At 37.2% G+C, this 15,134-nt stretch overlaps 2 protein-coding genes across 3 annotated transcripts in view; one reads left to right on the top strand and one right to left on the bottom strand.

The window, feature by feature from the left end:
* LOC307171271 (protein NLRC3-like) overlaps positions 1 to 15,134 on the bottom strand; it is a 231,247-nt gene that overhangs the window by 90,989 nt on the left and 125,124 nt on the right. The window lies entirely within an intron of this gene.
* LOC307173642 (uncharacterized protein) lies at positions 6,157 to 10,752 on the top strand. Of its 2 annotated transcripts, XM_079896914.1 has the most exons (6): positions 6,157 to 6,490; positions 8,387 to 8,504; positions 8,585 to 8,676; positions 8,830 to 9,263; positions 10,070 to 10,252; positions 10,417 to 10,752. In XM_079896914.1, the coding sequence occupies exons 1-4, from the start codon at positions 6,374 to 6,376 to the stop codon at positions 8,953 to 8,955; spliced, it is 453 nt and encodes a 150-aa protein (XP_079753040.1). In that variant the 5' UTR covers positions 6,157 to 6,373; the 3' UTR covers positions 8,956 to 9,263; positions 10,070 to 10,252; positions 10,417 to 10,752. The 2 variants fall into 2 exon arrangements, with proteins under 2 accessions (XP_079753040.1, XP_079753041.1); XM_079896915.1 differs by having other exon boundaries at positions 6,225 to 6,490; positions 8,830 to 10,252.

The raw sequence follows: 15,134 nt of genomic DNA, 5'->3' as shown, positions 1-15,134 counted from the left end.
TAAGCTTTTGGTCAGCAGTGATGTTTTCTAGATCATTACATGTTGTGTTTGCAGTTAAACCTGCCGGCACTAGGGAGCTCTCAGAGGTCGAGGAGGTGCAAATTAATGATATCCCGCAAGAGGTACCAAGTCTTGGTAAGCATATTGAATTGAAAGCCTAAATAATTTCAGCTTTTATATTTAAATTTAAAATGTCACATATAGGCAACTGTAAAAGTATGTAATTCCCATTTACATCATGCATATGAAGTGACAAAGCCATATAAGAAATTGCTAATTTGCTTTATTAAAATGCATTATTGCAACTGGCTTTTTCCTTATTATTATTATTAATTTTTTATTAATTTAGATCAACATCTTCAGAGGCTAAAAAACCTGCAAACTTCAGTCACTGTCTCTGCATCAGTGGAAGTAGAAGAGACACCCACCATGTCTGCATGGACCAAAAGACAGGTCATCTCTTGAAAAGAAATTCAGGGCTGCAATGCCAGAGATCTTGAACTGCATGTCGGCTGCAGAGACAGTTACCCAGCATTGCTGTCAACAATGCAAAACTGTTGATGCTGTTGTCCAGTGCTTAGACTGTGTCCCCTCAGGAAATCAGTGTTTCTGTTCATCATGTGACACCGAGATCCACAGAAAAACTGTTTTCCATGATAGGGAAGCGATATTTGATGGTTTTTTAAAACCCATTCCACCAACATCCGTAGTGGTGGCTGATGAAAGTGGCCAATATCAACTCCGTGAACAAGGTATGTTCAGATAATGTAGTAGGTGCCCTCTGCAGTTTCCTTTAACTGAATCTTTTGTTGAGTAAATGTGTAGACATTACTGATATTACTTTCTGAAATGTGATTTACTGCAGTGTGTGTGCTTCCAGTTCCTCCACCGATACAAATCTGTTCCTGTGGTCCAAACCAAGACTTCAAAATTATCCCAGGAAAGCAGACCGTATTGGTGACTATCATCGGCATGTCTTGTCACTTCCTTCTACCTTTTTATATCCGACCAGATGAAGTCAAGCATAATAATGGCTGACTATATTCTTTTGTCCTGTGCTGTACAAATACTGGTCAAATAGTAAACACATGTTTGTTTTAAGGTCCACACAACCTGTGTCTGCCGTGTATAAGCTGTCCACTTTGTTCTTCCAAATGGACTCCTGGGATTAGTGACTTGCTTCAATACAGAGACTGGCCAGCAACCACCAGCTGCCAAATGCTGTTTAAGTTTGATCTGTTCACATCATTTGAGCAGATGAAATTAGCCAGCCCAGCTTTATCCCAACAAGCATTTCTCAGAATGCTTGAACATCGATGTCTTTGCACTGGTCGCCGCTGTTTTTATTTCCAAAGTGTTTGAATTCCAGACTTCAAAATCTTTCCAGACGGGTAGTATTTGTGGTGATACCTTCCACAGAGTCTTTCGGGAGTTTGCCTTCTGCAATTTTAAGAAAGAAGATCTGTGCCTGATGGAGCCCTTTAAATGCCCAGCATGCACACCAGACACGCTGGCTATATCTGCAGACGCTAATAGAAAACATCACCGCTTCAAGAAATCCAAAGGGTAAGTGTAATCTTTTTTTATGTTCTTTTTTAATTTGGATATAAGGTGGTGCAGTGGTATTTGTGTGTCCATGCTGCATCTCACCTGTCGCCCAGTGCTAGATGCGATGGGCTCTAGACCCCCCCATGCCATGACCCTCTAAAGGAAAAGCAAGTATAGCTATTGGTTGAATGGACTGATAGTTATTTATAGAGAAACTGTACTTTACCTTATTTCTGTAAAAAATAACAATCATTTTGTGGCATCTAAACATATTTCTTTAACATAATTTTCTTTGGCTCTAGTCATTATATAATTATACTTTTATTTGCTTTTACAATTTAAAAAGTGTTTTGAAAGATATAGCACTGTTTTAAACAAGCTTGTTATATTACAGTTCTACGACAGCAATCTGGTAAATACTTTTTCTCCCTTCTGTAGCCTGAAGACACAAACAAAAATAAAGATTTAGTTATTTATTTTTGTACTTTAAACAGTATGTTTTTTACTTCTTACACAAGTTAATTCCACATTACAGCATTCATTTCCACAGGACAAATACAAGCTGATACTCTAAACAGTGTTCCAGATCAAATGTAATGTAATTGTTTCTACTTTCAGAGGACAGGTCATGATGTCTGCGGACCGGCAACATTTCCAGCAGGCAGAGAAATAGCACAGAAGTCCAGGGCCAAGGTGGATGAAGAGGGCCTTGAAATAGCTGTGTGCAGACATGAATCTCGCTGCAAGGCTTGAACCTCTACCGTGGTGAAATATATGCCGACCCAATGTTCCTGCAGAAGGAGCCGGCACAAGCTGCAAATGCAACACTCTTTTGTATGGACATTGCTTGCAGGGAGATAGCCATTGCCAAATGATAACTGAAGTTTTTACTGATGTTTTACCTTTATTAATATATGCCATGCATGGGAATAACACCATGACTAGCTAAAAATCACACATTTTTTATATTCTGGAATTAGAAAATGAATATGGCTACTACCTTATCAGTACTGATATGACAAATTACCATACATATGACTACATACTGCAGTGTTACAGGAATTGTGCTAGTCACTTAGATCCTGGTTTGTCTCCTTACCAGTTTTGGCAATTTCCCCTTTACAGGCACTGGCCTTATTTGGAAAAGATGGCAGAAAAGTTATCCGAGCTCCAACCACTTACCATGATGAAGCCTTTTCTATCTGTAATGCATGCCAAGGCTCACACTGGCAAATGTGAGGTACTGTGTGTGAGTTAAGTTTACGTTTTAATGTTTTAATGAAACATCCTTACAGCATCAGACAAATGTAGCTTGATTATTATCTCGGTAAATATGCACGTTTCATAAGTCAAAAGTAGTAAACATTATTGAAATACTTTAATGCAGTGGTTTTCAGACCTGTCCTGGAGGACCCCAGCACTGCATTGTGTACAGTAGGCTATGTCTCCCTTATCTGACACACACAACTCAGGTCTTGCAGTCTCTACTAATGAGCTGATGAGTTTTGATTTAACTCATATAAGTGTGTCATATAAGTGAGATATACAAAATGTGTAGTGCTGGGTATCCTCAAGGACAAGTTTAAAACCACTTATTTAGTGTCTGTGTGTGTTGGGTGTGTGTATATATGCTTATGAACTTTTTAAACATAGTTAACATTACTATCAGTGATCACACTGTTACAACAAAAAAAAGTTCTGACTGCACAATTGCAGTTGTGAAAGCAAATTCTTGAATTGTTATCCTACCTCAGAACATTTCATATTTTCAATTATTGAAACAATTAAAAATTTGCTCATGGCTACGGTGACCGGGAGGGGACATGTTCGGTTCACTTATTTTTGTCGTGGCCACAACATATAAACTCGTGGGAACGTGATATTAAAGGTCCCGTTCTTCGTGATCCCATGTTTCAAACTTTAGTTAGTGTGTAATGTTGTTGTTAGAGTATAAATAATATCTGTAAAATTATAAAGCTCAAAGTTCAATGCCAAGCGAGATATTTTATTTAACAGAAGTTGACTACAAAAAACGGCTGGATTGGACTACACCCCTCTACTTCCTTCTTTAGTGATGTCACTAGAACCGTAACCTCCGCCCACAGGAATACAGGCGTATGGATGGCGAACGACAGACGTGGTTGATGTTTATCTATAATCGGATACCGCAAAAGTTTAATTCGAAGTTGTTAGTTTGCTCTGTCCATTTCACCACGGACTGTTTTTCTAACCTGGGATAATATCAAGCAGCTTCTCTCAGCGTTTCATACTGACGAAGGGGACAATTTCAACTATATTCCAGCAAGCGGTAAGTAGTGATTTACTATGGAAGTAACGTTAGCAATCAACTTCACATCGTTTCTCTTAGTAGGATGAAAATAATCTTACTTAAACTGTGATTAATATACAGAAAGCGATCAAAGAACAATCCCTTTCCAATCGCCCAAGCTATCAATCACACAGCGCGAGTTTATCTGGACACTTGCCAAAACTCGTTATGAAATCAATGACGCTGTTACACTGCACAACGAATCTCTTACTGTATTTATATACCTCATGTTTGCATTGGTGAAATCATTAGTGAGAGTGCAGAAACTGCGTTGCAATGATAAGATCTTTCACGCGATCAACAGACTGTCATCTGCTCAATCATGACTACAACCTTTTATGTGATGGTAATAGATCTAAATACTTAAAAAACTTCTCATGATTCGTTAATCCAGATAGCTGTAATAGTAAAAACGTATAATAGCTGTAATAGTAAAAGTTTTCCAGATAGTTCCACATGTAATGCCAGATATTTCATATGCAAGCATGTCAGCCAATCACAGCAGAGGGCGTTTACACTGAAGTCTCACACAGACACGCCTCTTCAAACAGAGCGTTCAAACCAGGGAATGAAATCAGGCTAGGAAAAATGCCTTTTATTTCTAAATAATACAAATTTTTGATCTAAAAAACATACTAACATTATAAGGGCACCCCTGGAAACATTATAAAATAATAAAAATAATCCATGGAATGGGACCTTTAAGTCGTGGCCACGAGATCATTTTGTTGAGGTAACGACATCATTATGTCGTGGCCACGCGATGCAAAGTCGTAGCCTCGAGATCATATGTTGAGGGAACGATATATTTTTCTCGTGGCCACGACTTCATATTTTGAGAGAACGACATCTATTTGTCGTGGCCACGAGTTATGTTGAGGGAGCCACAGCGGCCAATACTGTAACCGTACCATAGGCTGGGCTACAGCAGAGATGGAGATGACAGAAGAAATAACATTTTACTTTAAATTAGGAATGTCATATAAAGATATAGTGCGGTCTTTGGCATTAAGACATGGGTACGTTATAAGTGAAAGACACATTCTTAGACTTTCTTGTCGCACGCATATTTAGGGACCGTCTCAAAATTACATGCGACATTGGCATAAACGTTTCTAACTTTAATAGCATTTGAAGACAATGACTTACAGTCATAAAACTAACTGTACATTGTTCACCCAGGTCTCATGTATGATGCACACCTTTTAGATTTCTGATATGACAATAAACTGCTAAATCATATGCAAATATTGCTATGTATTTCACTACTGCCACATACCTGACACCTAGATGAACAATGTACAGTTGGTTTTATGACTGTAAGTCACTGTCTTCAAATGCTATTGAGCTTTAAATATTGTCATATTCTGTATATCATCCCATACAGTAGTGAAATACATTGCAATATTTGCATATGATTTAACAGTTTATTGTCATAAATATCAAAAATATTAAAGGTGTGCATCATACATGAGACCTATATGAACAATATACAGTTGGTTTTATGACTAAGTCATTGTCTTCAAATGATATTGAGCTTTAAATATTGTCATATTTTGTGTATGATCCCATACAGTTGTGAAATAGGCCTACATAGCAATATTTGCATATGATTTAGCAGTTTATTGTCATAAATATCAAAAATCTAAAAGGTGTGCATCATAGCCTACATGAGACCTGGGTGAACAATGTACAGTTGGTTTTATGACTGTAAGTTATGAGGGGCCATACAAGCCAAAATCCATTCTTCGACTCTCACACACATACATTCTCCTTTCACATACATACATTTCTACTCTCTCACACACATACATTCCTACTCTCACACACATACATTCTCCTTTCACATACATACATTTCTACTCTCTCACACACATACATTCTCCTTTCACATACATACATTTCTACTGTCACACACATACATTCCTACTCTCACACACATACATTCTCCTTTCACATACATACATTTCTACTCTCTCACACACATACATTCTCCTTTCACATACATACATTTCTACTGTCACACACATACATTCCTACTCTCACACACATACATTCCCCTTTCACATACATATACATTTCTACTCTCTCACACACATACATTCCTACTCTCACACACATACATTCCCCTTTCACATACATATACATTTCTACTCTCATACACAAACATTCTCCTTTCATATATATACATTTTACTCTTATGCAAATGTATTCAAAGTATGCATTTATTATTATAAATAATAAATGTATGTAAGAAGAAAATGTATGTATGTCTGAAAAAAATGTGTGTATGTAAGAGAATAATGTATGTATGTGTGAGAGAAAGTATAGTGGAAACGGAAGGCGTATAGTGGAAACGGAAGGCAGGTCTGGCGCGATCGGGGTCACCGGACTATGGTCAAGCGAGCCGCGGTTTGAAAATACACGGTCAAGCCATGGGTCAAGCCAGCCGCCAAAAAATGGGTGTGCGCTTATTAAGCCGCCTTTCCACTGCACATGACAAACGATAGCCCTTTGACCGGAAGTCATTCATTTCCAATGGAGAGTCGTACGGGAGCTGCGTGGAGTTCCGATCATATAGACTACGTTCAGCGAACGTCTACTATGATTACGGTAAATTCAGGAACTGCAGCAAGATAACTTTTTTTCATCCGACTACGTTAGCTACTCAGGCGGATGTCCGCGGCCGCGCTGTCAGATGTCGTGCGGGAGATCGCGACTTGACAGTGTTTAAAAGAGATTCATTTTCAGTGCACTCAATGTTTTTGTAAAGAGAGTTTACAGTTATAAAGTTAAATAGCTACGTTAAGTGCTTGTATAGAGTTGGTGTATGTTAATTGGGCTTTATCTGATTACTGAAATGTTAATGTCAGTATTGTTTTATTTGGTGGAATACACGGTTTCATTTTCTGTGACCATACAGTTCAGATAAATGTGTAATGTGAGTTTACTGAAAGAGCGTTTCACTTTTTTGACAAGAAGTCACACTATTTCAACGCTGTGAAACGAAAACGAATTTATTGTTGTCTTTGTTGAATTTGCAAATTGTACAGTGTGTGACAGAAATACAAATTATATGTGCCACCAGAAAAACAGCCACCTGTGTGCAACAGGACATAACTGTTCTCAGACCTGATTCTTTGTCTGAATTCATAAGCAGTCTGCACTACATTTAGACATCCATATAAGGACTCCAATGTATTTACTGCTGCTCTATTTCTTGAATCCTCAACAAATCTTGAGACTGACAGAAATCCACATAGGGTTTGAATGTGATCACAGAGATCTCAATGCAGCCTATCATGCACAAAATAATCTGTTTCTCTTTGCATTTGGTCAATACATTGGTCAGCACATTATTAAAAAAATGTCTGATTTCATGTTCATTGCTATACCTACTCCAAAAAGTAAAAACTGTAACTGAAAAGAAAACAGGATTACTTTGAATAGCATTAGCATCATTGTAAAGTTGTGATGAAGAGCTGAGCAAGTCTTGCATATGTATTTCCGGGTCTGAGAGTGTATGTATATATATATATATATATATATATATATATATATATATATATATATATGAAAGGAGAATGTATGTGTGTGTGAGAGTAGAAATGTATGTATGTGAAAGGAGTATGTATGTGTGTGTGCGTGTAGAAATGAATGTATGTGAAAGGAGTATGTATGTGTGCGAGAGTATAAATGTATGTATGTGAAAGGAGATTGTATGTGTGTGTGCGTATAGAAATGTATGTATGTGAAAGGAGTATGTATGTGTGTGAGAGTAGAAATATATGTATGTGAAAGGAGTATGTATGTGTGTGAGAGTAGAAATGTATGTATGTGAAAGGAGAATGTATGTGTGTGAGAGTAGAAGAATGGATTTTGGCTTGTACGGCCCCTCATAGTAAGTCATTGTCTTCAAATGCTATTAAAGTTAGAAACGTTTATGCCAATGTCGCATGTAATTTTGAGACGGTCCCTAAATATGCTTGCGATAAAAAAGTCTAAGAATGTGTCTTTCACTTATAACGTACCCATGTCTTAATGCCAAAGACCGCACTATATCTTTATATGACATTCCTAATTTAAAGTAAAATGTTATTTCTTCTGTCATCTCCATCTCTGCTGTAGCCCAGCCTATGGTACGGTTACAGTATTGGCCGCTGTGGCTCCCTCAACATAACTCGTGGCCACGACAAATAGATGTCGTTCTCTCAAAATATGAAGTCGTGGCCACGAGAAAAATATATCGTTCCCTCAACATATGATCTCGAGGCTACGACTTTGCATCGCGTGGCCACGACATGATGTCGTTACCTCAACAAAATGATCTCGTGGCCACGACTTAATATGACGTTCCCACGAGTTTATATGTTGTGGCCACGACAAAAATAAGTGAACCGAACATGTCCCCTCCCGGTCACCGTACATGGCACCAAATTCAATTGATGATACACAAACTAATAAATAAGATTTGAATGATAAAGGTCTTGGTCTTCTTCTTGGGAGCAGGTTAGGTGGGGCGGGAGAAGCCAGGAGGGAGCAGGAAACACTGTTGGTGAAGAGCTGGAACAGGTCAATAGCTTCCTTTCAAGGGCAGCTCTCACTACAAACTACATGACCAAGTCAGGTTGGTTGAAAAAAGGGTTAACCAGTGTGTTTGACACACAATGCTAGATTGTACAATTGATTTGTTCTGTTTTTTTATAGGCAGAGGAGATATGATTACTGTACTTGCCATGGGATGGAGCAATAGGAAGGTGGAGAGTCTCCACAAGACACTGGCGAAAAGATTAGTCAAAGTAAGAAGCCTAGACTGCACGTTAAGGTGTTTCCTGGGCCCTGGAGACACTATGAATGTGATTGTGCTCTCCCCTGCATTTTTTTCAGGGGCAATTGTGGTTAATTTTGCAGTGATACTATGTTTTCTGTCATTTTTTTCTCTTTTTAAATAGACTACACAGAGAGCAGAAGTGGAAGCAGCCGATCTTGAGAGTCTCAAGCAGGAGTTGAACATCTCTATGGAGGATGCAGATCGGTGGGTGTGTGATGGCAAGCAATGGGCAGCCACTGGTATGTAATATAGTCACTGGTGTAAACATTTCCATATATATTTGTCTACATTTTTGCAGTGATACTGTGTTTTCTGTAATGGTCGACTTTTCTTATTTCTGGTTTTCAAGAGAGACACAGGACTCACAGTAGCAGGAAGAGCTCCAGAGAGAAATCCATGAGATTATTTATTCCATCCGAAGAAAGAAGCATGATCTGTGTCGACAAAATGGTATTTGATACTACATCACTCAACTTGCATTTTGTAATTGTTATTTTTTATTTTTTAACCTTACAGACAGCAACCAAACAAGGCGACGCAAACGGAGAAGACTTGGTGAGCTCAGAAAGACACTCAGAGAGAAGATAGTGCTGTACAACACCATTCCTGATTGTGAAGAGAAAACTGACACCGAAGCAGCATGCAGTCTCTCTGATGACTTTATTCTGCCTTGGGAAGCACAAGGAGATGCTAATTAATGTGTTTTATTTTTGTGCTTTTTTGAATTCACAAAATTCAGTTGATTGTTAATACAAGTAATAACACTCAGCAATTTAACACTGCCACCCAGTAAAAAAGGTGCAACACACAGTAAAGAATAACACATTATATATTCTGTTGCTATCTGAGAAATGATCTGTAATGTTCCCATATGAAGACATAGTGATAATCTGATAGTTATTGTTACTCCTGTAACACACACTAGTGGTCATAACTTTTCTTTTATATATAAGAGCTGCAATAGCCAAACACATTTAAGAAGAAAACCATATCTATTCTGAAATGGCAAAATCCAACCCAAGCATGAAATAACTCTGCCTACCAATTAGATATCCTTTCAAATGTCTTTAATAAAATAAAACCATATCTTAATACTGGGATGAGCATTTCTTTAACTTTCTGTTATATTGTAGTGTGATGTTTCAGTTGTTGTCAATTATGTGTATTGGCTGCATTATTATATGCATACTTAAGGGATGATACAGTTAGGATGTTGTTATATTATTACCCTTATAAAGTTCTTCATCAATATTATTCTCAAGGCCCTCAGAATGACTAGTGAAGAACACTGTGCTAGACGTAAAGCTGAATATGTTGTGTGTTAGTGTTTGAAGTTTTTTCCCCTCCACTTTTATTTTCAGAAATAGTGGCGAGTCTCCGCTTGAAGAGGCGACTGTTTGAGCAAGTCCTGCTGGTCAGGCGCATGGAGGAGGAGAAGATGATCACTGTAAAAGAGATGACTCAGCATTATCAACATCTAAAAAAAACATTGGACAAACTGGACAGTCTTCTTCGGGAGACTAAAGAGGACTTCAAGATCCATAGTATGTACGATAAATGTTTTTTATTTAATGTGCAGAAATATGGTGATCCCACTAACCAGGATGTTATAGTTTCCTGTAAATATTGCTTCAAAAAAATCCCAAAACTTGTTAGCTGTTAGTTTTTTATGAAATGCTGCTTAATTATCAATGTGAATTTTCTTCAGTTTTTCCCTCAAGATCCGCCTAGAGAGCTGAGCGAAGAGGGACACGGGGGCTCTACTGCTGTATCTCACACAAGCGGCACATTCTCCAGCAGAAACTTGCAGCATCACCAGCACCGATGGCAGTGTCAACACACACCCTTCCTTCTTCTCGCTGGAGGAAGATGATGAAGAGGAGAGTGAGGACAACTTTCTGAAGAAGAGCTTTAAAGTTTTAGCACAAACATTGGAAGCATTGGATTCATCATCTTCCCAAAATCAGATTTTGAGTTTTGAGTCTGGAAATGAAATATTTTTCAGATGAATTAAAATAAATAAGTAAAAGTCATTCTTACCCTGAGCTACTGTGTCACATCTACATTTTCTAACTCTTTGCAGATTTGAATAACAGAAGGGTCTACATTATCCATAAGCCTCTGTCACCATTGTTATAGAGGCATCGCTTGCTTACTTGTTACTTTTATATTCCATATTTTACACGTGGCATTACATTACACCTACAACTGTTAAAAATAATTGTTATTATTTATTGCACATTTAATAAATATATTAACATGTACGTTTTGGTCATTGAGGCAATATATTTAATATTACATTTAGCATATGCATATTAATTTGTATGCACAGACTTAATAATCTCAACTTTTATATCCCATTTTAAAACATTTGAATAAAACTGACAAATACTCTTTATTTTCTTCCTCACTTTACATTAACATTAACTACAATACTACTCATGAAGAACAAACTACAGTGTATTTGTATTTTATATATTATAAAAATATATTCATTATTATTTTGCACCATGATCTATATCCTTAACGATAATTAACGTGATCATAGAATGCTGATACTGATGTTCTTCATTTTATAACCTATTTTTGCATTTTGCTCACAAGTGGACAAAGCAGGATATTAGTTCATAACAATACATACAAGTTAATGTACACATCATTCATATTACCTTTGCTTTATTTGCTACCAATAATTACACAGAGACAAGCATATGCAAATATAATGCCTGTGAAACATTGTGTTGAAGGATTTTACTCTTTTAATTTATTACAGCAATAAAAAATCCTGTATATAGATGATATGTGGGGTTAGGGTTAGATACATTTGTGTGTGTGTGTGTAAGAGAGAGAGGGAGAGAGAAAGTGTATCTGTGTGTGAGATGTGTGCATGTGAGAGAGAGTGTGTCTGTCTGTGTGTGAGAGTTTGTATGTGTGAGACGTGTTAGAAAGTGTGTGTGCCTACAGTATGTTTCTGAGAGTGTGTGTGTGTGTGTGTGAGAGAGAGTGTCTATGTGTGTGCATGTGAGAGAGTATATATGTGTAAGAGATTGTATGTCTGTGTTTGTGTGAGAGTGTGTCTGTTTGTGTGTGAGAGAGAAAGAGAGAGAGAGAGAGAGAAAGTGTGTCTGTGTGTGAGAGAGAGTGTATGTGTGTGAGAGAGAGTGTGTGTGCCTGTGTTTGTGTGTGAGAGAGAGTGTGTCTCTCACAAAATCATGATTAATTTGATAAATTCTGCCATTTGTAGTTGTTAAATGTGTAGCAAAGACAGGGGTTTCCCATGGCAATGATTATATCTCTCAGGCCAATAACAAGTTTTGCAGTGAATGGGCGATTTCATAACAGAGGATAAATCTGGACTACATTACCCAATTATCTCAAAGCCCAGTGGCGGGTGGGCGTGGCGTGGGGCGTCGTTTAAAAGCATTGCTCTCGTATTAATAGTATTCAATCACTGTCTTCCTTGTGTTCTTCCTGCAGAGAAAGGAAGTACCAGCTTCAGATGCTTCTAACCCAAGGCCCAAAAGTATCTTGGTCTATCCTCCCATACACACATTATAGATTTAAAGAAAACATCTTGACTGAGGCTAATAGGTCCTTTAGGGTAATGGATGATAAAATAATAATAATAATAATAATTACGTGGCTTTCTGAAATTTTCAGCAGTAAACACATCATTAAATGCATTTAGGGTGCATATATGTTTGCTCTTAATCTTAAATAACAAATATAAACAATCGTAAAAATCAAGAGTATATGAAGGAACAGAGCCAGTGACATATTTCAAAACATGTTATGAGTCCACTCATCAAACACAGAGAACAGATAATGTTCTGTACAAAGCAGCAACAGAAGCAGAACACAAGAATAAACCAGAACTGCTGTGTCTGAACACTGAAAGACAACATTGCAAGTCATACAAGGCATATATTTTACAACCTAGCAACAAAAAATACATCGGCATACACACACACACACACACACTTCAGGATGAACTTTGAATATTTTCTCTTGGCTCCCAGGAGTTTTTCCACTTTTTCCCACTGTAAAACAGCAAAAAGTGTTAGTAACAATGCTCATTACTGGAATATAAATACTATCTTGGTTATGTACAATAAGACATAGTTTTCAGGCATGTAATCCATATAATGTAATTGTTTGAAAATATGCATTCAGCAGATGATTTAATTATTCACACTGCACTTAGAGTGTGTCAGACAGTAACACATTTTCACTCATTTGGTGGAGTGTTTACAATCAATTTTAATCTCATTGTTCAAGACAACAAAAAATGCAGTTCTCAACAAAGGCTTGATAAAAAATAATAATACTTGAAACTAAGAGTGGTTGAAAACATTAAAGAACAGATAAAAAATAAAAAGCACACCACATTTCAAATGATATTTTAATTACATTTAAGTCTGAAGTCCTGATCAAACTGCAACTTCAGTTAAAACTGAATAAATGTTTATTTTTTATCTCTAATGTTTTTATAAACATTTTTTTTCTTAGTTCCGTCAATTTTCTACAGTACAGCATATAAACTTCAGATAATATGCAGACCATCCAGAGCAAGGATGCCACTGCAGCAACACCTCCGCACGACCCTTAGCAGAAACAGAAAGAAACATGGGTTAATGTTAATGACATTTACTTACAACACATGAAGTTACAGTCATACATCTGCTGAACGGCAAATACACAATTAAATCCAAGTGAAAATAAACAAAGTGAAATGAATAGTTAGTTGGACTAAATCTATCATAAGAAGCATAATAAAACTTTAATTGATAATTATTAGCACAATTCACTTTATTACTATATTATCAATACAATTTTGTAATATATGGAACTGCAGTTTTTATTTTTGTCACACTAACATTGCTATGGTTAAGGTTTTAAATTTGCACAACTTAAATTGTGAAGTAAAATATTTCTTATTAAAATCCACGGTTTAACATTATAACACGAATTATATAAATACCTAAATCTTACATTAATTATTTAGTATATTTTGTAATGTTTTTTGGCAAATACATTGCAATTACAACATACAAAAGTACAAAATAATATTGTTACTGGGAATGTTTTCTGCTTTTGCAACAAACCTCCCTGATTCTTTTCTTCAAAAATGTTTTGTAGGGGAAACTGGTTGAGTCTTTATGCATGGGGCATTCTGAAACAAATAAAAATATAGTTATAATTTGACATAAGTAAAATTAAAAGTACAACAAACAATCAACTCTTGGTTTGGGTATGGTCACAACACTGAATAGCTTACTATAAATATGTTGCAATATGTGCAAAATAAAATATTACATTATGTACATTTGTAGAATTCTAACCCAGTCTTTAAAAACAAAAAAAAATAATGAGAAATGCCCTGTTCTTTTAGCTCTGAAACTCATATGTTAAAATAAAAAACAAAACAAATACACACATACCTTTATTGTCTGCTTTCCTCTTTCTTTTCCTGAGGAAGATACTGGACCTGGACTGCCGAGCTCAGTGGACAGTTTAGAAGAGGAAGAGTTGAGGCTGGTGGCAGAGGAGAGTCAAGTCAAGTCACCTTTATTTATATAGCGCTTTTTACAATACAGATTGTATCAAAGCAACTTCACATTGATAACATGAAAATAATACAACAAAGTTTGTTTCTAGAAGAAAATTGCATCATCGTCCACCCTTAATAAGGCAGATCAATAATATCGTCTAATATTCAATGTCCCCAACTAAGCAAGCCAAAAGCCAAGGCAACAGTGGCAAGGAACCAAAACTCCATCAGTGACAGAATGGAGAAATAAACCTTGGGAGAACCCAGGCTCAGTCGCTCAGTTCTCTTCTGGCCAACGAGCGAACAGTGTATGATTATGATCCAGGCAGCGTTACAGGTCAGAGGTCAGATTGGTCGTGTCGATGAGGCCTTCACAGGGCTGATGAGGCTGGCACTTCAGGATGCGTCATGGTTAGGTCCTGGAAACGGCCGGGGTCCACCTCACTTCAGGATTCAGGAGAGGCCAGAGAAGAAGAAGAAGGTAAAGGACTAGACTCAGAGGAGATGAAAACAGGATGAGAAGCCAAGGAGGAGATGCAGGAGGAAGAGTGTCAGACTCAGGGCTGAGCAGAGATGAAGACTCTGATGCTGGGTCTGCTGATGGAGTCTCTGCACACATAAAACAATAAACATAAAAACTGCTGGAATACACTATACAACTTGTAGCCTCTGTTCTGGGCACAATAAACTAAAATACATGTGCCTCATCGCTTAGGAAACACATAACCAAATAAAACAATATGGGCCGGTTTCACATACAGGGCTTATATTAAGCCAGGATTAAGCCTTACACCGTGTCCTAACCAGACGCGATGCGATAAGATTCCAGCGACAAGCAATTTGCCTGTCCACACTAAAAGCGACGCGACTGCGAG

Source organism: Squalius cephalus (genome assembly GCF_949319135.1).
Source record: "Squalius cephalus genome assembly, chromosome: 1".
In the NCBI taxonomy this organism is placed as follows: Eukaryota; Metazoa; Chordata; class Actinopteri; order Cypriniformes; family Leuciscidae; genus Squalius; species Squalius cephalus.
The sequence above is the reverse complement of the archived record's forward strand: the minus strand, read 5'-3'. Positions and strand labels throughout refer to the sequence as shown.